Source organism: Staurois parvus, unplaced genomic scaffold (genome assembly GCF_062004578.1).
Source record: "Staurois parvus isolate SC_StPar_1 unplaced genomic scaffold, SC_StPar_1.0 ptg000293l, whole genome shotgun sequence".
NCBI lineage: Eukaryota > Metazoa > Chordata > Amphibia > Anura > Ranidae > Staurois > Staurois parvus.
This window is the reverse complement of record NW_028318089.1, coordinates 2,567,636-2,593,391: the sequence shown is the minus strand read 5'-3', so window position 1 is coordinate 2,593,391 and position 25,756 is coordinate 2,567,636. Positions and strand designations below refer to the sequence as shown.

The 25,756-nt window shown below is 42.0% G+C and overlaps 1 protein-coding gene across 1 annotated transcript in view; it reads left to right on the top strand.

Moving 5' to 3' along the window:
• Positions 1-658: 658 nt before the first annotated feature.
• The window catches only part of ST6GALNAC1 (ST6 N-acetylgalactosaminide alpha-2,6-sialyltransferase 1), a 99,124-nt gene continuing 74,026 nt past the window's right edge, over positions 659-25,756 (top strand). Inside the window, exons 1-2 of the mRNA XM_089682631.1 lie at positions 659-1,129; positions 20,038-20,479. Of these exons, the coding sequence (XP_089538757.1) occupies positions 1,017-1,129; positions 20,038-20,479 (555 nt within the window). The 5' untranslated portion in view covers positions 659-1,016. The remainder of the gene's footprint in view (positions 1,130-20,037; positions 20,480-25,756) is intronic.

The following is a 25,756-nucleotide window of genomic DNA, read 5'->3' as shown; positions in this document are numbered from 1 at the left end:
GGGAGTAGATAAAAACTCAACCACTAAAATCTCATATACGTTTTAACATGTTCATGTAATTTCAAAGGTCACATTTCATTTGTCATTAAAATAGTATTTGGTGAGCCTGCCATGATTGTTCCATGTTCAGGCACTTCCTGTAGTAGGGTTAAATGCACTGCTCCTATTGGTCTCCTGTGTTTTTGATGAAGAATATGCTTTGCCGTGTCAGCCACATTTTGCATACGTATTTTGCCTTTTCAACATTTAGAAACTTGTCATAAACAATGACATGCAGCTGATGAAGTACATGCATGCAGATAGGATGTGGCAGAAAAAGGCTGGAGGATATCAGTAGCACTGAGATGCAAAAAATAATGAAAAAGTACATTTTAAAAGAGAAAAATGTTTATGATATACCGGTACTTTCCTTTAGCAAACTATTATTATAATAATTAAGGGTTAAAGATACCGTGGCAGACACTGGGGAAACTTAGCATAGGACATGCTAAGTCCGGTAACCTTTGATCCACTGAACATGATCATGTAGGTGGCCCATGGCACAAGAGCAACACCCCACATACTCAGGATAAGCACCTATTGTAAAAAATCAGGGCAGCAAAGTGGCTTTCAGAGGCAGAAAAGCACATATTTATATAAAGGGTGTGGTAGTCAGTGGGTTAAGATAGTACATCATACTCCGGAGTTCAGTTAATTCTTCATGTTCCGTGGATTAGCTTTTTGCAGCCAGCTGGGCTGTCTTCTCATCCTGTCTTGTGCACTTTTCTCATTAGAACATTTCTTGGCACTCAGTCTTTACCTGAATGAGAAGAAAAAACAAGAGCATATTTAATTTCAGGGTGTTTCAAGAGTGCAAACAGGAGGACCCTTTGGTGGGAACTACAAAGGTTCAGAATGAATTAGATATCATACAGAACAGGACATTGTAGAAAGGTCAACTGGCAGTGGCAACCTCAACAGGACGCAAGCAACTTCTCTGCATGTGAACATGTCCCATTCTCTTCTAGACTGAAACAATGAAGTTCTCCAGTTTTAAACTTTATTTCTGTATCTCTCTTCAGGCTGTCCTGCTCCTTATACTTCTTATTGTTTTAACCAATCCCGTACGGGAACACTTCTACCCCAAAAGGTAAGTCCAATATGTAGATACTGGGAGTTCAATGAAGGACCTAATTTAATGTTATTTCACAGTGTTCCATTTGAAAATATTATTTAATAATTGCATAGGGGGAAAGCAAGTATAATATGTGCAGAATGCAGTAACACAGCAAAAAAAATTCAGATTTCAGTTTGCCTTAGTGGGATTCGGAAAAGTTGAAATCTTTTTGGTTGCTGTAAAGTCATGCTCTTTAAAGAGTCACTGCTTTTTGCAATGCCTTATTAGATAAGCCATTAACTGTATTATATAAAAGATTAATGAATTCTATTATTTACATTTTCTGTATATGTAGTGTATTCAGTTTAGAGGCAAAAATGTGCGCTTTCCAGTTTTAGTAAAACAACCCGACCAAAGAAGGACCTACATTCACCGGCCACTTTATTAGGTACATCTTGCCAGTGCCAAGATAATAATCCCCTACACCATTACACCACCATCAGCAGCCTGAACCGTTGATAGAAGGCAGGATGGATCCATGCTTTCATGCTGTTTATGCCAAATTCTGACCCCACCATCTGAATGTCGCAGCAACCAGTCTGCCCATTCTCCTCTGAGCTCCAACATCAACAAGGTATTTTTCTCCACAACTGCCCCTTACTGGATATTTTTTCTTTTTTGGACCATTCACTGTAAACCCTAGCGATGGTTGTGCATGAAAATCCCATTAGATCAGCAGTTTTTGAAATACTTAGACCAGCTCGTCTGGCACCAACAACCATGCCACGCCGAAAGTCACTTAAACCTACTTTCTTTCCTGTTCTGATGCTCGGCTTGAACTTCAGCAAGTTGTCTTCATCACGTAAATGCATTGAGTTGCTGCCATGTGATTGGCTGATTAGCCATTTGTGTTACCAAGCAATTGAACAGGTGTACCGAATAAAGTGGCTGTTGAGTGTTTATATCAATATTACTGTTATTTTTATGAAAGATATCAATTAAAAAGAATTTGGCGTTACAAATGATATTGTCATGTTAAAGCCAATATGAAATTGTAGTGGATGGGTTTACACCTACTTTAACAAACTATGCTTGACGTATTTGAACTGTAGTGCTAGAGTAAACTTGTATTTGCCTCGCCTGTGTGCATAGATCTGTAGATCCAAAAATCCATGAATGAACCAATATCTGGCAATCGCCAGCTCTCTGCTGAATGAAGACCAAGAGCTGAGCAATCAGTGTTGTTTGATCGCTCAATTCTCAGTCTGGAGCTGGTAGGGGACAGATGTGGCATTAGATCGATGCCGCATCTATTTAGGTGAGTAAACTTTGTTTTTTGTTTTTGTTCTTTTTCACTAAACCCATCTTTTAAATTGGTGATCAGTAATAAGAAAACTCTTTATGTTAGTGGTCAGTGGGAACAATATTCCTTACACTGGTTGTCATTGAAAAAAGAGCCCTTTACCTTGGTAGTCAGTGGGGAGAAGAAAGCCACTCTTATTGGTTGTTAATAGGAAGAATTCTTCCTGCTACCTACCCATATAAAGGGCATTCTACTTTCCAATGACTACAAATGTAAATGGCATTTTGTATTCTTCTAACTGACCACCAATGTAAGAGGCATACTTTCTCTAGCTTACTACCAATGTTATGGATAATCTTCCCACTGAAAGCCAATGTTGGGACCATTTAGAATTTCTTTTATATTGGTGTCCAATGAAAGATTAAATGTCTCTTACAGTAGTGAGAGATGGAAAAAGTACCCTTTACATTGGTTTCTAGTGGAAAAAACATATCTTTACATTGGTGGTCAGTGGGAAAAATGTCCCATACATTAGTGCTCATTGGGAAGAATGTACCTTATATAAGATAGTGGTGGCACTGTTTAATTCTTCAGTTACTTATCTTCAAGAACACACAGGCTACTCCATCTAGTGAACTGGCACCATGGTTCTGTAGAGTGACTTTGATGCCAAAACTTTTCAGATATTATTGGACAGGATATAAATCCACTGGATAGTGTGTGCATTGTCATTAGGATCTAGCTTCACCTTGTCACTGTCAGTACTTGGAACAGAGCATAGCAACTGTAGCACCCTCCTAGTTTAGCTAGGGGAAGCTGGATCCTAAAGGTTAGACAGGAGCTGAATAGCAGCTCAGATGAAATAGCCAGAGAGGGGTCAGATTGTTGTCAGGGCTGAGAGGCTCTGCAGGCCAGCCCCTCTGAAATCTCCCCCTACTCTGAGGCTTTTGGAGGAAAGCCCTGGGTCAGTGGGTGGATCTGAGGGGTGGCTGGCTGCACTCTTGAGGGACCTCAGTCAATCCCCAACAGAAGGCTTGGAAAGGGGCTGGGACTCCCTTAAAAGTGTTGTTGCCTGCTCAGTAGCAGACGTTGGGAGTGTGTAAAGTTGAGAGGAGGATGTGAGGCTGTGAGGAAGGAGGCTGTCAGGAGGCCTAGTGGGATGCAGCCTGCCTGCGAGCCTGGAGCTGTGAAGGAGGAAACTTGGAACTCACTGGCCCCCTGAGCGAGGACCATCTGTATGGCAGGGAAGGAGCAGCCCAGCTGATAGGCCTGGTAGCAACAGCCAACCCACAAGCGGTACAGGAGAGGATCTGAGTGAGTACACCTGCACCCCCTGGGCGGATAGGGAAAGGAGCACTTTGGTGGGAAACCAGATTAGCCCCCTACTAGTGACTGTGCACCCATTTAAAGGGACATAAACCAGATCCCCTGCTCAGGAAAACCTTCAGATTGCTGGGTGGAGTGGAGAATTTTATCTAGTCTGGGGTGGTACATCAAGGAGATGCTGGCTAGCTTCTCAACAGAGACTGTGTTGCAGAAGAGAAGCTTGAGAATAGTTCTAGGAAGTTTTTCCTCAGTTGTCGGTTCCCTTGGGCATCCTATACCCCCATTACCCTATCCCAGTTCTAAATCCCCTCAATAAACAAAAAAACAAAAGCTCAAGGAACATTTTCTGACTTTGAATGAAAGCTTGAAGAATGCAGATTGCCTGGCTGTGCAATACTATAAGATGACCCAAATCTCTTAGCAACCTCCAAGGGTGTAGTACTACACAACCAACCTGCTTTAGGTATGCCTCTGTTTATACAGTACATATAGTATATGACTACATCTGTGATTAACGGTTTGTAAACCATTAATAATTTGCTATTATTCTCCACATCACATACATCATTTTTCACTGTCACATCTTTATTAAAAAAAATCCAGGTCATTATGGAAGAAATGTCACACTCCCTAAGTGTGTCCCCAGAGATCCTCTGTGACCCCTGTGTGCTCTTAGTATTCTGACTCAACTACAGGACGATAAACCTTATCTCCCACGCTGTATACAGCTATACCACGTAGTGTTGAATCTATCTCTTGCATCGGGTCAGATAGTTTAAGTCAATGAATAAACTTGCATGTTGAGGAAGTCAGATGAGGAAACCCATTTGAATGTTCCGTTTAATGGCAAATATTCATAGGTAGAAAAACGTTACTGTTGTACCCTCATGGAAAGATGCATTTGGTAAGACAGGATACAGTGGAATGTGACTACCAGAGAGAGGCAGGGGGGAGGGATATACACAAGTATGGTGAGAGAAAAAGTTCAGCTTAGACAGAAGGAGACAGCTTAAAGACACAGAGCGATATAAAACGAGTAGTGGTCACAGATAAATAATAATAAATCAAATAGTGTAACACAACACCTAGAGTCCCTGATTTCAGTGATCCTTTGTGACTCCCTATGCTTTCCAGCCTGCTACCTGCAACCAGTACCTATGTGATTCTCTGTGTTCCAGCAATAACATGCATACTAACCTGCAGCCAGTGAACCCTCTACTTCTATGTGCAGCTCAGCCACCGTCCAGTCTTTCTTTACCTCTTTGACTCACTGGGGTTGATTTACTAAAACTGTAGCACTCAGTGGTATATTTAGCTCTTGTGCTGCCCTAGGCATCACTAAAATTGGGCGCCCCCCACCACCACCAGCACCCCCCTGCCCCCCCCGCCTCCACTAAAACTGGGCGCCCCCCACCACCACCACCGCCACCACCAAATACCCAGCCCCATCACTCTCTGCCAAACACATTCCGCCTGCAGAAAGAGAAAGAGTTTGTCAAACACTAACCTTAACCTTTCATGAAAGCAGCTGGCCATCCCCAGAGCCAAGCCCAGTGTCTTCTTTCCTTGTGCGGGAAGCTTACACCCTACAGCAACACACAGCCTCCTCGGAATCCATGGTCCCCATCCTCACCAGCTCCTCATCCCTGCCACTTGTGTTACTTCTACTGAGGGGTGGCACTGCCCCCCTGTAATTTGCCACCCTAGGCAAATGCCTTGTTTGCCTTGTGATAAATATGCCGCTGGGAGCACTCAGAATCTGGTGAAGCTGTGCATGGTAACCTATCAGCTTCTTACTTCAGCATGGTCAGTTAAGCTTTGACAATAAAACATGGAAGCTGACTGCTTTCTCTGCAGAGCTCCACCAGATTTTGAATGCTCTAGTTTTAGTAAATCTCCCCCATTGTGTAATCCAGCCAGCAATCTGCATGTCAGCACCTGTGTGATTTCCTGTGTGTTACTAGCACTCCAGCCTGCGTCTAGTCTTTCTACACTAGGGTGTCTCCTTAACTATACAGATTTGTCCTCTGAGTCCAGAACCCCAGTGCTACAAAAGACTTATTACTATCATTTCTAGACTTGTAGTGAGTCCAGCACCCCAGTGTTGCAAGAGACACATCTTGATATATCTGTATTCAGTCTCTGGTAGCTGCCTGCTTGGGTGATGCAATCAGCATCAGCAGCTCTTTGAACCTCGGTCTTTCTAAAGGCTCTCATCTTCACTGCATGGGTGGGCATAGGATTGCCCTCATCCCTTTAAAACCGAACACATATTAATTACACAGGTTCTGAGGCTAACTTATTGCAGATAAGGCACTAAGTGAGTTTAATTACCACCTTAATCAGCCACCGAACCTGTGTAATTAATATGTGTTTGGTTTTAAAGAGATGAGGAGGCAACCCTAGGTGGGCATGCTGACCACATTCCCTTAAATGTCATTAGGTATTCAGTCTTTGCAGTGTCCTCTGCCTCTCCATGACTCCTTTGTGGCCTATGCCACCAGATATCCCCAGCTGCTACTGCCAAGTTCTGGTCAGAACGGATTCCCAATCTGTGACAAGAAAGATGTGAAACACTAAATAAATGACATTTCAAGTAAGTGATTAGAGTCAGGCATTCCAATCAATAAGTCACATGACATGTTCCATTCAGTTTAGATGTGGGTTTGAACTGCCCTGTTATACAGGTGAAACTTGAAAAATTAGAATATCGTGCAAAAGTTCATTTATTTCAGTAATGCAACTTAAAAGGTGAAACTAATATATGAGATAGACTCATTACATGCAAAGCAAGATAGTTCAAGCCGTGATTTGTCATAATTGTGATGATTATGGCTTACAGCTCATGAAAACCCCAAATCCACAATCTCAGAAAATTAGAATATTGTGAAAAGGTGGGAAGGATGGATGGTTGGACAGAGACATCCTGCATTCTTTTCTCCCTGTTAAAAAGTCTCTGTAAGAAGAAACATGACTTTTGCTGGCAGAAAGGAATGCATGATGTCTGTGTTCTGTCTGTCCCATGGAGGATGCTTGGATGGAGTTAATGAAGGCTCTTGTCCTCTGGAGCTGCTCTGCTAACCTTTCCACACTGTAGAAACCAGTTTGTTCTCTCCAAGCTGGCAGAAGCTGTTTCTTTCCCTTTAGACAAAGTGTAGGCAAACACATCTCACTGTGTTTCACTACAGAGGCTGACTCTTGTAGGCTGTCCCCCATAGCAGGCTGTCTTTTCTTCTCTCCTCTCCTCTCCCTGCCACCCATTCAGCGGCTGATATCTCCTCTGTTACATCTAAGGCTAGGTTCATACTAATGCGGTCCGGTACATCGCATGTGATTCGCACACCAACCTCACCACATTCCTGTAAAAATCACATGCGATTTGTGTGCGGTGTGATTGGAGCCATACATTATGTATGGCTCAAATCGGACCGCACCCACACCAAAAAGGTGCAGGACCCTTTTTTGGGTCCACACTAGAATCAGATCGCATGGGTATTCACACCTATGTGATCCGATTCTGCACATCACACCATGTTTTGTGGACTGATTTCGTGGTGTTAACATACACACCCGCATTGGTTCACATGAACGGGGTGCGATTCTGATGCGGTGTTGAATTTGCATAGAAAACGCTGGGAATTCCGCACCGCATCAGTGTGAACCCAGCCATAGAGGTCTAATAAGGTGGGCTGGGAAAAGGGGCGGGTACAGTGCGGGTACACGCCTATTGGCTAAGGAGGCAGCAGAGAGGCTGTATAATAATTCACCTCTGATACCAGCCTGCCAAGACTCACTAAAAGGCCAGAGCTGCTGTATCCCTCCAATGGAAAAAGAGATTCCCTAGGCTCCTGGCAGCAATAGAGGATGTGCAGGTACAATGGCATAAAAAATACCCCACTGTGTCATATGCAAGTACTGGCATGTGAAATTTGGGGGTGCTTAAAGAATTTTTGTAGCGTAGCTCCTGGTGTGCCTGCCGATTCTAATTTCTTGCCCTCCTGAGTTCTGTCCCTGAACTACCTACTATATTGCAAATAAAATAAATATGTTTTTTGCCTTAATATCTACCTTAAATTACATTGGTAATTGCATATTGTACAAACAAAAAAGTGAGGGCCCCACCTCCAGATCATTCAAATCATTCCCATATAAGAAGAGAAGCTGAAAAAGTGAAAGAAACAGTATAATCAAAAATAACCAAAAAAGGCGCTACTCATAATGATAATAAAGTGATAATTATCTGCATATGATACAATATGTAATACCACCCTGTGTCAAATAAGAATAAATAATATCCTCATGGAATAAACATAGTTAATAAGTTTCCACAAAAAGAAAGTCCATATATTAACTCCAAAGAAGTTAGACCTTCCAAACCCAGTGTCCAAAAGATTATTTGGAGTAATCCACTTGTGCATTTCTCCACCGCATGCAATGAGAGTAACAACTTGCCAGATACAAAATGATCAAGATGATCCTTCCCTCTGCTTGCTTTATCTTTAACATATACATTGTTGGTATCACAATACAAGATGAATGGATTGTAAAAAGAATCTGATAACCCTCTGTTTCCCACACTCTGTGAAAATTGCTGCCCAGGTGCAGTGTACTGCTTGGCATTGACATGAATGGTTGTACGCTGCTGTATTCACTATACAGTGGTGATATCATAAGCATAAATACCAGCAGTGTACAACTATTCATGTCAATGACAGGCAGTACGCTGCACCTGGGTTGCCTGGATGGAGGAAATTCAACTGCAATTACACTGAATAGTCTCAGCCACCTGTGGAAAATCCCTAAATCTCAATAAAATTAATGTGAACTTTCTGTACTATCTTCTCCCTCTTCATGTTAGGGTAAATGATGCCCCATATTGAGTTTGGTGGTCAGTACCTCCAACAGATACAATCTATTTAAGAAAATCAATCAGTTCGTAACTCTGCACTCTGTAGCACACTCCTGAATGCTACACTCTGTACATAGCGCACTCCTGATCTCTGCATTGTGTACATAGCACACTCCTGAACCTTGCACTTTGTACATAGAGCACTCCTGATCTCCTCATTGTGTACATAGCACACTCCTGAACCTTGCACTCTGTACATAGAGCACTCCTGATCTCCTTGTGTACATGGCACACTCCTGAACCTTGCACTCTGTACATAGAGCACTCCTGATCTCCGCATTGTGTACATAGCACACTCCTGAACCTTGCACTCTGTACATAGAGCACTCCTGATCTCCGCATTGTGTACATAGCACACTCCTGAACCTTGCACTCTGTACATAGAGCACTCCTGATCTCCGCATTGTGTACATAGCACACTCCTGAACCTTGCACTTTGTACATAGAACACTCCTGATCTCCGCATTGCGTACATAGCACACTCCTGAACCTTGCACTCTGTACATAGAGCACTCCTGATCTCCGCATTGTGTACATAGCACACTCCTGAACCTTGCACTCTGTACATAGAGCACTCGTGATCTCTGCATTGTGTACATAGAGCACTTCTGAACCCTGCACTCTGTACATAGCACACTCCTCAACCCTGCACTCTGTACAGAGTGCAACCCTGAACTCTGCACTCTGTACATAGCACACTACTCAACCCTGCACTCTGTACAGAGCATACCCCTGAACTCTGCACTCTTAATGTTGCCCACCCCTCAACCCTGCACTCTGTACATAGCGCACTCATGAACCCTGCACTCTGTATATAACATGCTCCTGAACTCTGCACCCTGTGTGTAATGCACTCCTGGTATTTAACAATGCCCCTTTAAGACCCTCCCAATGTTAGTACAGTTTGGCCAGACCCACCATTTTATGCGGCATGCTCTCCCCCTCAATGAAGGTGAGGGGGTCATTTGTATTGTAGTGGGAACGTGGTTGAGATCCTGCACCTATTCTTTGAGAAATAAGACCTGAACACCAGTATTCAGGGGCACATTGACCACCAGTATGCATTGACCACCAGAGTGTGACAGACCCAACCGGGGCAGGAGCTTTTGGAGTGGACTAGGGGATAGCCTTCTACCAACTGATTATGGCCCATTGAGGAGACCAGAGATTTTGTCTGCTTCTCCAGGTCTGAGCATGGAAAAGAGCTCATTTCAACCTCTGATCACATGGAGAGAGCGGATCAGTCTGTGATGATGGATAATAACGCGATGAATGCTGAGAATGAGGCTTGGATTAATTCTCTGCATAAAGACAATAAAGCTTCTCTTCTGGAATGGATGGAAAAATGTAATATTAACTGTGTACAGGTTAATGGTCAGAGAAAATATGGGGCCCTCCTGCGGACTGGTTTGGAAAAGCTCTTTCACTTGGAACAGAAATATTTATCACCAATCTCCCACAAGAAATCTATGAAGATAAATAAATTCTACTTTTTCTTATGATGACTTTACTGGTAGACAGATTATACAAGTGAAAGACAAACACCTGAAAGACAGCATGTGTAATGTACTTTGTATATCCATGGGTGTGGGCTTGTTGCTGGCCTTTCTAGGGTGCGGTCCTGGCTGGCCTGCGTGCCTGGCTGTAGATTAGCTTACCGTTAATTAGATCACTGTTAGCTATTCATTAGATGTACTGATGATATTACTGTTTACAGTTTGCATTCTTTAGGGTAATGTGACCAAGCTCTGAACTGATTCTATGTGGCATAAGTTCTGTGTGAAGTCGAGTTCCAGTTTTGCACCTAAGCTAGTGTCGCCTAGTCTTGGGTGCAATGCCCAGGTATAATACCTTGGTCCTGCGTCCCAGCGACGTAATCACCCAATCAGGGTGACAGGCAGTCCCATCACACAGAGGACCTCAAATAAAACAAGTACCGCACAACCTAAAAAGTCTCAAAGCAATAATCACAGAATCTTTTTAGCTGGTTGCTGCTAGCACTGATATGTGTTCCCACATCCAATGTGTATCAATAAATCCAAAAAAATGCAGCACAACCCTACACTTTCTCTAAAGGTGTACAAATGGACTTGTTAGTGCAATCGTAAAACTTATATATGAATATGCAGTGCAAATCAACCAATGTATTGCAATAAAGTACTGATGGTTGGTGTCACCCTCTATGCAAAATTAAGAAATATTGCAGAGCTGCAATGTGCAAACAATGGTGAAGCCCCCTATATATAATCAAAATTGATGTAAATATTTTACATTAAAGTTTTATACATAGGGAATTTCGCCACCATTTGCACTTTTCAGTGCTGCAATATTTCTTAACTTTTGCAGAGAGGGTGAGACCATCACTACTATGTTGTCATACACTGGTTGATTTGCACCTCTGTTATTATTATTGTACGTAGGGGGTTTCACCATTGTTTGTACATTGCAATTTCTCAAAATATTTTTACACCATTGCAACTATATTGCAATACATTGTTTGATTTGCACTGGATATTCATATGTAGGTTTTAACATTGCACCTATAAGTCCATTTGTACAATTATATAGGGGAAGTGCAGGGTTGCGCTGCATTTTTTTGCTTTTTATTGATATGCAGAGGACATACTGATCACCATTATACAGGGGGCACACCAACCACCATTGTGCAGTTGCACACCGATCACCAATGTAAGAGGTAATGTTGAGCATTGACCACCAATGTAAGAGGGCACACTGAGGAACTAATGTTGTACGTACTTCTGACTCCAAAACTCTATACGCTATAGAGTGCTGAAGGCCCATTACTGTGCTGTGCTCAGGATTTATTATTGTGTTGTGCTGGGGGTTTATTACTGTGTCGTGCTGGGGGTTAATTAACGTGCAGTGTTGCAGGCTAATTGTTGAGTAAGTGTAGGGGCTGATTGTTGTGTAATTTTGGGGGCTAATTGTTGTGCAATATTGGGTGTTAATTGTTGTGCAATGTTGAGGGATAATTGTTGTGCAATGCTAGTGGGGGTTAATTACTGTGCCATGCTGAGAGTTATGCATTGAACCATGCCCTGATTATTTACTGTGCTAGGGGTTAATTTGTGTGTCCTCCTGTGGGTTAATTATTGAAATGTTCTGGGAGTTATTTATTTTGCTGTGCTGAGGGTTATTGCTGAACTTTACACAAGTTGGGGGTCTTAATTTCTGGCCCCATCAGGGCTTATTTTAATCCTACAGTCTCTTCAGGTCACCCCCCAGGACTACAAGCCATAGACCATTAAGAAATATCTTGCTGGCCAAGCTAACTTGCTGGCCACGCCAACTTGCTGGCCACACCCACTTATAAATAAAAATACATATAAAAAGAAATATATATAAAATAGGAAGATAAACAATCTAATCCAGCTGTATTTACTCAGTGCAACTCATAACATCCAAGTGAAAGATTTAACACATGTCAGAGTAAAATTTAAAAACATTCAAACACAGAATCCCTGAGTTGGAAAAAGGATCACCCCCCCCTCCTAAAAATGACTTGTAAACTCAATCAAGTGTAGCTAATCACTTTCTCCACGGCACACAAAGCCATTTGACTTTCAATTGTGAATGGCTGCAGTCATTTTGATTACTTTAGCATGAAAAGAGCTTTCCTGGAGCATTTCAGTCCCTGCTAGTGCAACTGAAGCAAACAATCAACTATGGGTGGTAAGGCACTGTCAACAGATCTCCGGGATAAAGTTGTGGACAGGCACAAGTCAGGAGATAGATACACAAAAATTCAAAGGCTTTATCAATGCCTTGAAGCACAGTGAAGTCTATTATTAAGAAGTGGAAGGTATTTGGTACAACACAGACCCTCCCTGGATCAGGATGTTGCTCCAAACTAGATGAAAGAGCCAGGAGGAAACTGGTCAGAGAGGCAATCAGGAGACCTACAGCAACTCTGAAGCAGTTGCAGGAATAATTGATGACAAAGAGTGGTCATTGTGTGCATGTGTCAACAATATCACAAATACTCCACAAATGTGGCTTGTGTGGGAGGGTTGCAAGAAAAAATCAACTCCTCAAGAAAGGCCACATGCAGTCACGACAAAACTCACCTTGAAGATTCTGAGGCCACATGGAAAAAGGTGTTAATGGTCAGATGAGACTAAATTTGGATTATCAGGGCTCAACTGCTATGTCCGGGGGAAATCCAATACAGCTCACCATCCAAATCCCACCATTCCTACAGTAAAGCATGGAGGTGGTAATATCCTGTGTTGAGGAGCTTACACAAGGCTACGAACTTTCCCCTCCCCAAAGCCATATGGGGAAGGGGAGTAAGTGTTGGCTATTTTTCTTCCCATAGCTGAGTGATAAATGTGTAAAGGGAAGTTAAGCATAGGCTTTTGGTGGGGTTCTCAATAAATTGAACCTGTTGCTTTCCTCCACATGAACAAAACAGTTTTCTTTAAAGCAGAACTCAAGGCAAAAACTTTTTTTCCATGTCCTTGCTACAGATCTCCTACCTTCACTGAATATGTCCTCCATCTTTTGGTTCACTCAGTAGTTGCTCTGAAATGATTTTCAAATAAAAAACTGTTAATCCCTTGTGGTTTCCTGTTTGTAACACCAGTGGCTGCTATTTGTCCTATTTCCCCAGCCACTGGTCTTGGCACATCCCCTCTGTAGTTCTTCCTCCAGGAAGCTGTAATGTATTTCCTCCCTGCTCGCTGTAATGGGAGGAGTCAGACTCCTGGTCTGTACCTCCCACCCAGGCAGTGTTTTAAGAATGACAGATCAGGACAGTCTGGGTCAGTATTGCCTCCCATAGGAGTCTCGGCACTCCCTCATCTAGTAACAGTGTATATACTATATATACTAGGGTGCACCCATATATATCGGTGGCCTCAATTTTACCTGTGATTTTACCTGCGATTTTGCCACTTTTTACCTATGATTTTACTTGTGATTTTGCGGCGATTTTACACATGATTTTTCCACAATTTTGCTGCGATTTTATCCTGAATTTTGCTGCATTTATGCTCACGATTTTGCTGCAATTTTGCCACGTTTAGAGTTTGTTTTCGCCCCCCCCCAAAAAATTAAAAATGCAAAACGCATAAAAAAATGCACTGCAAAATGGACAAAATGCAAACTGCACAGGTGTGGATCAGGCCTGAAATGCATTGAAAACGCATCAAAACACACATGTGCTACGGTTTTTGAGTTACATGACCTGAAAATTGCACCCTAAACATGGTAAAATCAGGAGTAGAATTGTGGCAAAATCGTGGGTAAAATTATGGCAAAATGTGTTTCCCGCCTGGAGAACTGTGCCACGATTGCGGCAAAAAACACCCCATGTTTTCAGTTGCCATTAAAATGAACGGCACCTGAACACACAATCGCATGTTTTCACATTTTCACGATTCCGCCCGCAATTTGAAACTCGCTAGTGTGAATGGATCCGTATGTCCCGGTGCTTCATTTCTGTTGTGTTGTGGTCGTGGATGTGATCACATGGAAGCATACAAGCAGCGCTGGATGAAAAATAGGGTGAAAAATTCTAATATTTAATACCAGCAGACAACAGTAGATATACAATCTAATTCTGGGCATGTGGCCATATTTATTCTGGGATTAAAAACAGAATATCAGGGCAATTAGTTCCTATTCTGTTGTGACTGGAGGGCGAGTGATCACATGTGAGGATAGAAGTGGCAGCTGGGGAATGTGTTGGAGTGTTTCCTCTTGAAGTGGGCGAGTACACATTCAACATGTACAGGCCTAGTGTCACCAGCCCACATTCACTACAATTCCCAGAGGTTGATGGGAAGTGTAGTTTCCTGAGAGGAGAGGATATGATGTAATCCCGGCTGTTACATCTCCTTGGCAATTTTTTTTTAAATTTTTTAATGTTTTTAAATACAGAGATGACGTCCTCAAAATTATATTAGCCTTTTTTCTTAAATGGTAAGGAATTTCACAAATGTATTAACTTTAGTGTTTTGTGTATGGTGGTGTACTAATGGGTTATTTTTTTTGCCTATCTCAGAGTTCTTCTTTAATAATGTACAGTTCCTTATTCCAATTTGCATATACTTGCTTAAGGAGACTATGTCAGGGGAAAACAGCAAAGTGCAGGCATTTTGAGGTGCAAGTATGTACCTGCAGTAAACTCCAAAGACCTCCAGTAACAGCTAAACACCAGGCAAATCACCAATACCTCCAGGTATTGTCGAATTTGCTGTTACCTTCCATGTCCTCATATTGGCCCATTAGTGCTTGTTCATCAAACCCAAAATTTCTGTCCAAAATACAGTAAAGGTATTTTAGTGCACACCAACACAATATATCACTCAGTTTTTTGGTAACATATAAAAGATAAGGTAGCAGACTTTCAGTGTTGGGTCTTTTCACGCTGATCAGTTTTTGATCAGTTTTTCAGTTAAAAAAGCAGAAGAAAAATGCATGAAAAATACATTCCTTCCTATGGATCTCTTCACAACGATCAGTTGTTGTTTTTGCTTGCTGCATTTTTGGTGCATGTTTAAAGATCACACCAAAAACGCACATCCCCATTGAACTGAATGGAAGAGCTCTAAGGAAGGGGGTCCAGCCCCCGAAATCATTAGACACAGTTGTATTGTGACTGTCTTTGTGGATCACCCATACTGCCTATAATCACGTTGGTTTGTGAGTATACTTCCTTTTTTATTCAATAAATGACGTGGTATACCACGGTAATGCACGATGAGAGTGCGACCTTGTTTGTTTTCATTTACCAGTGGTCAGATTTCCCGATCTCAGAAGGGCAGCACCTCTTCGATTGGCATTTTGGCAATTCCTTGGTTTGCATGAAGATTGGAGCGCTGGTTTCGTTTGTATATCTCTTGGAGTGAATGGAAAACGCATCAAAAAAGCACCTAGAGTTGTGTTTTTGGTGCGTTTTTAGAGTAACATGCCTAGGTTTCACAGGTACATGCTGGGTAATAAGCACCCTAAATGCATCAAAAACATGGAAAAATGCATATGCGCTTTACCGCATTTTTGCAATTGAGCAGCATGAAAGCAGTCATATACACCTATGTTATATAAATTGATGTACTGCTAATGCATTGGAGAATCACTTCTAAAGAAATTGTGCTTCAAAACTAAAATGGAATGGGTATGTTGTTTGCTGTTTTGTTCTCTTGCAGGAAAACAACTCTGCACTTTGAGAGAAAATACAGTTGTGCTAAAAAATTTGCATACCCTGGCAGAAATCATGAAATTTTGGCATTGATATTGAAAATATGAACGATCATGCCAAAAAACTATTTTTTATGTAAGGATAGTGATCATATTAAGCCATTTGCTATCACATGGTTGTTTGACAACTTTTTAAATCATAATAACAGAAATCACCAAGATGGCCCTGATCAAAAGTTTCCATACCCTGGAATATTTGACCTAGGTACAGACACACAAAGTTACGCGCACAGGTTAAAATAGCAATTAAAAGTTAAGTTCCGACATCTGTGGCTGTTTAAATTGCAAGTAATGTCTGTGTATAAATAGTCAATGAGTTTGGTAGCATTCACATAAAAGCACTGAGCAGGCTAGATACTGAGCCATGGGGAGCAGAAAAGAACTGCGTAACAAGGTAATGGAACTTCACACTATAGCGGAGAGCTGCATGTTTCTGCATAAGAAAAACGCAGCTCTCTGCAAGGGCACACAGAAAAGATTGCTTTTCTATGTGCCCTGTTTATACTTACCCATAGCTGTCACCTGTAGTGCGGAAATCTGCCACGCAGTTGAACTGTGCCAAAGCACACAGAAAGCACCTGCATCAGGGGAAATCTGACAGAGGTGACCAGTGCAGGGACAAATTACAAGCACTGATCTCCCTGTAAGGCTAGCTGCTTCTTCTTCTCTCCCTCCCACAGCTTTAAGCTACTTTCATGGAAAGCCATACAGGGAGATCGGTGCTTGTAATTTGCCCCGACCACACCGATCTTCCCCAGCTGTCTATGGGATTCCCCTTGTTCTCCAGGTCCTTCTGTGTGCTCCTCCAACCCCCCTTATCCTCCTGCAGCACTGCCAGCTTCCTTCCTCACCTCTCCAGCTAGCTGAATATGAGTTTAAAAAAATAATAAAAATGCAGGCAAACGCTTATAAAAACGAAGATAATTGCTTCCACGTGAGTTTTTCACCTGCATTTTTTTTCTCGTGTTTACTGCTAACTGCCAAAACACCCCAAATGGCCAATGTCTCTAAGAAATTTTTGTAATTGTTAATTTTTTATTTCAGTTTTCTCATTTGCCAGGCTTGCATTTTAGTTTTAGTGCTGTTAATAGCTATTGGTTTAAATTCCAATTAGAAAGTCTAAATCAAATCAGTTTAAGCTCGGTAAGAACAGTAATGGAACTAGGAATTAAAAATGATGCTGAGAAAGCCAAACCATGTTCTTCAGAACTGATGATTCCATCCACCCAAGCAATATGTGGGCACATTAATCTTCTAGATGTAAGTCATAGTTATGGGAGAAGACAGTACCTGTATGCGGGTCTTATCTTGGGGAAATCAGCATTGGACTGTAATTCTATGAAATTCGTTTTTGAGTCCGAGTCTACCTAAAATAGATATTTCAGTTATGGGTGCACCCTAGTGAATTAACAATGATGTAAAAATAGATTAAATTGACCCAGAACAAGTAGAAGGACTCCTTATAATGACCGGAGCAGGTAGGAAGACCTGGTGTTCTATTCCTTCTAGAGCCACTTGGATTCAGAAGAAGTCATTGAGTGATTCAACCTGCCAGCATAAGCCCAAAGTTACAATGTTGGTTTTGGAAGAGAACTCCTTTAATTGCCCCTTAGGCTGCTTCAGCCCAACAGCCAACTGAAGGAGCTCTTACAGCAGACTGACAACATGGCTGCTAATTGTGAGGCTTTGGCTTAGCATTGTCAGTCTCAAACAAGGAGTGCTGTTACTGGCAGGGTCTCCAGGTAAATAACTGTAACAAAAAAAATATTATTGCACAAAGTAGAATTAAAGGCAAAACTTGTTTTGTCATTTCAGATAGCTTAAGAGAGATCTATAGCCCCTTTCAGGTTTTTGGTTTTTTTTTTTTGCCATCTCTGTCTTCTTGGGGAGATTTACTCTCAGTTCCTGTCTCACAGCCTAAGCAGGAAGTCAGATAAAATACATCCAAAAGGAGGGAATCCCTTGTTGTCACCAGGGTCACCTAAACTGGTGTCCCCCATTCGAAAATTTCACCTCTACTACCGTTCCAGGGACATTCCAAAATTTGGGATTCTCTTTTCACTTTCGAAGATAATGGTAAATAGGTCAAATAGAGAGGGTGAATCTCCCTGACAGGAGCACATACAGCAATAAAGACCTGATGGGTGTTCTAATTGCTTTAACTCTATTAAGAAAAAAAGTTTTGCCTTTAGTTATACTTTAAGAAAACTATGAAGTGAAGCATGATGCCAAATATACTGAAAAATAAATTCAGGTTTTACATACACTTATCTCTAACATGCTCAATGCTGAGCATCAATACACTTTCAGGATCTGGTAATGCCTGCAACAAGTACATTTTATTTGTTATTTATTTATTCATTTATTTGTGTCACAAAAATGTTAGAGCTCACATAAATAAACGTCCAAAAAGAAAGTTCAAAGGTAAACTTTAATGAGGTTGAGTCATATTTTATTTTGTATCTGTTTATATTGATGTTTTATATATCTTTTTTACTGTATGTCCATAATCTTTATTTTTCAAATAAACTTTTAATAATGGTTTTCACTCATGACAAGGGATCCCCAGAGCACTATGAGTTTTCTAAAACAGAAATGGGTTTCCTTTCAGATATTGGGTTTGATTTACTAAAACTAGAAAGTTTAAAAAGTAGCCAATCAACTTCCAACATCAGCTTGTTCAATTAAGCTTTGACAAAAAAACCCCCAAAAAATGGAAGCTGATTGGTTTCTATGCACAGCTGCACCAGATTTTGCACTCTCCAGTTTTAGTAAATCAACCCCATTGTGCCTCTGACACCTAGGAGGTGCCATCTGAAGTAATGAGGAAGACCTGCATGTTTGCTTGTGTATGTGTGTGTTAATGTCAGCTTCAGCTATTGAGGTTTGTAAGCAGAAGGAAGTTTTTAAAAAGAGGGCTAAACAGCCCTGGAAAATATGTGAAAAAGGAGTTTAGACGTTCAACTGGTGGTTGATAGTGAATTCCCATCCCCTTCTTTCTTGATTAAATTTTTAAAAAAGTAGGGAAGTATTAGAACCCCTGTTGGATCTTACTTCCCTCGCTTTCTGTTCTGTCATGGTGACAACAGTTTTTCGAGACAGAAAGAGAGGAAAAATCTGCAACAGGGACTCAGATGGCAGTAAATCTATCAGAGGTTCTAATTCTTTCCCACTTTATCCATATCTAATAAAACATTTAAAATGGATATACACTTGAAAGGCAAACTATTAAAGCAACAAAATTCAATATTTCATGTTTACTTAACCTCCCTAGCGGTATTCCCGAGTGTAGCTCGGGGTAAAATGTCAGTACCAAAAGTGGTAACCCCGAGCTACACTCGGGCTTACCATGCGGCGCTGCATAGGGAGTCCCTGCAGCACTTACCTTGTCCTTTGCTCCCGCGATGTGTCCCGTGCAGCGTCCCCGGCCATCTCCTTCGGCCGATGCCGGCATCCAGCTTCTGTGTTCCGGTCCCTGTGACGTCGGGACGTACGGGCGCCGCCAGCGGCGGGAAATTTGAAAATTTTAAAAAATGTCATTTTTTTCCAAACAAATTTTACATAGCAAAACATTGCTGTTTCAACCCATTTCACATACATTTTGTCCCTACTGCTTTGTCCTGTCCCCTGCCTGCATTTTTACTGTTCTTTCTGCCTGAAAACTGAGAAAAGTCCATGGCGTCCAAAAAGTGTCCCTTTAGGTCAAAAGCGGTTTTAGACCAGCTAGAGAACAGCGATAGTAAATCAGAACCACTTGCAGAATTGAGTGATAATGATTCGTGGGGAAATTCGTCATCAGACACTGAAAACGATTTTGCGACTTTGCTCAGCAATGTGTGAACTTGGCGCTATATTTCAAATTTCAGTGTTTTTGGTTTGATTATATTATTGAATTAAATGTATTATTATTATATTATTATTTTTTATGATTATTTATTAAATTATAATTTATGATTTTGTGTTTCAAATTTTATCATATCCGGAATGTTTAATAGACTCTTGTTCGGACAGATTTCAGTCAGTTATTCCTAAAAATTACAGCCTACAATAAAAAAACTACATATTTCCATGCAAAATAATGGTACCGCTTTCAGCACCAAAAATCTGAAATAATCATACCGCCAGGGAGGTTAAATAAAATAAGTACAGTCCTTGTAACTCGCTATTTTTGGTTTTCAGCGTAACCTCAACAGCAGAAAGCATTTTGCCTTCACTAATTGTGGCCTATGAATTGGAAGATTACGAAATAGAGGCGCCTTCGAAAAATGTCACTGAAACACATTTATTTTATAAAACAAAATCAAGATTTTCTACTCTCACTACAGCCAACAGTGATACGACAGTAAAAGTCAAATCAACAAAACTGACAAAGACTGTTCACCCATCATTTACACATGACAGAAAAACAACATCTTTCATGAAGACGAAATTCCAAATGACAAAGAAGAACATCTTAACAAGTAAAGAGCTGCCACTTCAAACTCAGCCTGCAAGGCCCAGCAGCCCATGGAAAGTACAGTCCGTGGCTCTTGTTAAACAAACTACCGCCATGCCACTTCAGGCTGAGCCAGAGTGGGATATCGAGGAAGATTATACTCTAGCTGCATCTGCCTCCGAGACTGTGAGTACTTCTTCCATAAAGGTGTCGGATAAGTGTACAATAGCTGGTGTTCTGTCTCTCCAATCTAAGCATTGATAGTGTGATCTCTGTAACTTACAGTTGTGATGAGATAACGATAACTCCAACCTCAGTTGGATACCACAGTCAGTGACTATGGTATCCAAAGTGGAGCCTTCCTGACTCCTGGCAGGAACCTCCTCTGTTGGCCAGGGTGAAGCCCCAAACCATAGTCACATCTCTAATGAGCCCTAGTTCACACCAGTGCGGCTTTGAAATTGTGCTACTTCAGCACGATTTCAAAACCACAGATAAATGCAATTTGGATATTCCATTTTACTGTGGCATGCAACTTCAGAAGTCAATGCATGTCACAATGGAATCATAGAAAAGCAATGCAGGAACCCTTTTCAAAGTTACTCAGACTTGCGTCACAGTGATTTGAACAATTCCATTGACGCAAAAAGGGTGCAACTTGTCATGTGATGTTGAATTTTCAAATCGCATGACAAATCACACCAGGGCTAAAAATCAGTGTGCTGGTTTTCTGCAAAACTTTCATCCCCTCCCAAGTTTCTATGAACCTTGGAGCCCTTCATCCTGCTTGGATGAGAACCCTGGGTGATTAGAGATTTGGAGGAGGCCATGAGCAATAGGTACTGGTTTGAGTTAAGAATACATACTTGAATCGAATTTTTCTAAAACAAAGTTTATTTTCTGTATTCTTCCACATAATTAAGGTCTTGGCCAAGGGTGTGTCTACATCCTTGGTGCCCAATACACAGCCCAAGGCCTACATGTGGCCCACTGGCATTCTGTATGCAGCCCATCATCTATTGGGCACCAAGGAGAAAAACACATCTCAATGCTGACCACACATGGGCGCCTGGCACAGCTGTGCCCAGTACTCAGTTTTAAGTCCCTCTGAAAGCAGTATACACTGCCAAAAAATATTTAGTCAATCAGGAGTGGAGGACTTATTCAGCCAGTAGAACTTCCGGGTTTGATAACCTAGGCAGCGCGTTTCGGAGGCACTCCTCCTTTCTCATGCCTATTCACAGGGATGTGTACTTGAGTGTTCAAAGCCATAATGGTCGGGGACAGGACTTTACAGGGTTAGTTCACCTTTACCAAAAATCTGCCTATGCAAATAAGGGACATCTGTAGATAGAAACAAACCGTGCAGCTTGAATAACTGGAATACTCCCAGGCAGGGGCGGACTGACCATTTGGAAACTTGGGCACTGCCCGAGGGCCTGGGGTCAGTAGGGGGCCCCATGAGATGCTCCTGGTACCATTTTCATAGGTTTTTTTGAGTTTGGGCAAGGACACAGGGGCCCCATGATCTCTTATTGCCCGGGGGCCCCATGAGTTGTCAGTCCGCCCCTGCTCCCAGGATGTTACTAAGGGAAACCTAGGCATTACTGTTCACCTCATCCATCACAGGAGTGAGTTCAGAGCTACTGCATCAGGGGAGGAGAGCATGTGAAGGGGTATGAAGTTTGGATTACATGAAGAGACAGTTGGGTTTGAGGCAGCCTACACCCACAGATGACCTAAGGTTAGTTCTCCAAGATGTTTAGAACAACCTACCTGCTGAGTTCCTTTAAAAACTGCGTGCACAAGCACTGTGTGTAGAATTGAAGAATTGATGCTAGTTTGAAGCCAAAGGGTGGTCACACCTAATATAGATTTGAATGTGGATTTGGATTTCTCTTCAGTTCCTTTTCTTTCCATTTTGTTAAATGATAAATATAAACTATTTCTGAAAGCATTCTTCAATTACAGCATTTTTCTCACCTGCCTATAACATTTGCACTGTACTGTATATACAGTATAAGTGTGTGGCGTCACTATGGTGGTTCGGGGGTGCAGACCGTGGGGTGACTCCCGCCAGATGGGTAATACCAGGGGTGGACTGGGCCGGGGGGGGGCAATTGCCTCCAATCCTCGGATGCCCTCTGAAAGGCCTCAACACTTCCACCGCAGACATGCAGGGCCGGTGGAAGTGGTGGAGAAGCGATTGATCATTAAACAAAACTGTGACACATTGCATACAGAAAGCAGACAGAATGGGGATCTATCACCACTTGGAGCTGAGACGCTAGTGTCTTCATGCTACATCGGCCGCTGTCAAAGTCCCTCCTTCTGGATTGGCTCCTATGATGGACAGCACACTGGTCCAGTGCTGGGAAATTGGACCAGAAATTGCACCATGTGATCTGGTTCAGGCAAACGCACTGCAACTGCGACCTGCATTTGGGGTGTCCTGAACTTTGCATTGACACCTGCTGCAGATCACAAGGGCAGTGCTGGCTCCAACCTCTATCCAAAGTGGAGCCTTCCTGACTCCTGGCAGGACTGTGTACCAATGTGAACAGGCCCTGAGAGAGTTCCCTGCTCCACTATCCCAGGCTGCATAGGACTGCTTTACAGTTTAGGGTCTTTCACACTAGAATGCAGTGCAGGAAAGCCACATTCCTGTGCGGCTTCCAGCACCACATTCCAGTTGCATCTGCTGCAGATGTCAGTTCAAAATCAACGACACCCCAAACACAGGTTGCAAAAATCATTGGGAGGGGTGACACCATGTTTTACCGCACCAGGTGACACCAACCCTAGTGATGCCACTGATATAACCATGTGATTAAAAACAAGAGTTTACAATATACAGTATATTCTGTACTTAACCCCTTGGTGCTGGCAGGCGGGGTGGGGTTTGTGATCATGTGACCACCATGATTGGCAGTCACAGCAGTCAAATGATCTGAAAGTTTCCGAGTTTTCGTTAGGTAACTGTGCCGGGAGCATGCATGGTGTGCGGCACAGTTCTATTTTTCTTTGGGGATGCATATATGCAGCCTCTCAGTGTTAAGGCCCACCCACCAAGAGGAGGGAAGGCAGGAAGGAGTTAATCTATAGAAAATATATAAAAAATGTGAAAAAAATATCTTTAAAAACAAAAATATCTTTAAAAACATTTAAAACATATTATATCTGAAAATAAACTCAATGTTCTTGTGGAATCATACATATGAAATGCATAAAAAATAAAAAAAATAAGAAAAATTATATGCTTATTCACAAACAATTCATAAAATAGTACCGCAAAACTAGCTATAAAAATAGCTAGAAATAATTCATAAGAATATTCAAATTGAGCTCATAGCATGTCTCTAAGAATATCACCCTTATTCCACTAGGTGGAGATAAAGCATAGAAAAAAACCCCATAGTTTCAACCTAAGGAATAAGGAAGAAGCAATATAACTAAACATAATACATAGTATCCTAAGAGTATTAAAATCTCTATTGAAATCACTATTGAAAGTAAGTGAAGGAGAAAAGAAGCAAAGAAATAATGGTATAGTATATCCATAAAATGGGCCACGAAGAAAGTTTCTCATTTAGTCCCATAGGCAAAAACTGGTTAGACTCCAACTGGTTATCACCAATATGGGATATCCCCTTATTAAAGATGGCCGCCGGGCCTCCTCGTGGCTCCAGGCAGCAGTGATATCACGCTCTGTTGGTTCCTCCTAAAGCCTTTCGTGCAATGCACATCATCAGAGGGTCTCCCCTCTGATGATGTGCATTGCATGAAAGGCCTTAGGAGGAACCAACAGAACGTGATATCACTGCTGCCTGGAGCCACGAGGAGGCCCGGCGGCCATCTTTAATAAAGGGATATCCCATTGCTATCCACTACCACCAGAGGGAGGGAGCCCTGTATCCAGTCTGTGCACCCATCCAACCTTAAGGGGACCTCTGGACCTGGCAGTTTTAATCACTTACCACCAAGACAAGATTTTCCACCTTTAGATGGATGCTCACCTATTCCGCCTTCCTAAGTGACCTGGTTGGATATTGATTACATGAGCATTACCTATGCGCGTCCGGTGAGTGTGCAGTTTTATCATTTGCTCCAGCAACTACTTGCCTTGGTATACTGCGACATCTAGTGGATTACCTATATATTTTATGAACTATTTATTCATGCGTTTATAATATGTTTTTGGGACATTTTATTATTCATTTATCTACTAACATTTAGCGCTGCACTTTTATTTATTTATTATCTTATAAGGTTTGCTGTGATTACCTTGAGTGCATTGGCCGCTGATTTTAGAGCGCTCACTTTTCATCCATGTAAGTTTAACACCTGGTCCAGTCCACTCAGTGTATTGGGAGCGATGTCAGCGGCTCTGCATACACAGATCAGGATTGCCTGGTAAAGTGACAGTCAAGTTCCACAGGGCCGACCCCCAAGACACATTGTATGACCCAGTTGTGACACTGACAATGAAGACCTTCAGATTACACCAGGAGGACCTCTCTCCCAGCATAATCTGCATTGCCACAGAGAATTATTGAGAATGGTGCAGGTAGAGATACAGCTCAGCTACAACATAATCATACACATGAACGTGCTGTGGGGGTGTTGGATTATACTTAAAAGTCCATAGGTCTAAAGATATCCATGACAGCTCCTCAATGGGTCTGAAATAATCTCTAAAATATATAAAGGAAACAGCAACGGGCGCCAACTAAGTGCAATATATAAGAAAAGACTTAAAAATCACAAGTGGCAACTCAAAAGATGCATGAGGATAAGAGCATGTAATCCACCCAGTGTGGTTTGCTGTTAAGCCTCACTGTCTTTAGGAACCAGGAATCAGATTGTCAGGGAAGGCTTGCCCATAGTATAGATCAGGGGTCCTCAAACTAAGGCCCACGGGCCCGATACAGCCCGCCAAACACATTTATCCGGCCCACCGGGTCAGCCAGAAAAAAAATTTCAGAAAACAAATAATAAATGGCGCCAGCCAGCAAATAGCTAGGCTGCTCGCTGAGTCCTCAGCCGTAAGGACCCAGCGAGTTGCAGCCTGGAAGCCCCGGATTTCACCTGCTGAAGCCAGAGGAGCAACAGGAGAGGAGGAGAGCGCACCAGGCACCAAGTACAGTGCATTGCGGTGTCCAATGCGTTACAGTGTCCAGTGCATTTTGTTGTCCAGTGCGTTACAGTGTACAGCGCATTGCAGTGTCCAGTGTGATGAAAAGTGCAATGCATGGCAGTGCCAAGTGTACAGTGCATTGCAGTGTCCAATATATTAATGTACAGTGCATTGCGGTGTCACAGAGTACAGTGCATTGAGGTGTCCAGTGTGTTACAGTGTACAGTGCATTTTGATGTCCAGTACATTACAGTGTACAGTGCATTTTAAATATTGTATTGTTTTTTCCTGTTTTTTTGCACTACAAATAAGATACATGCGGTGTG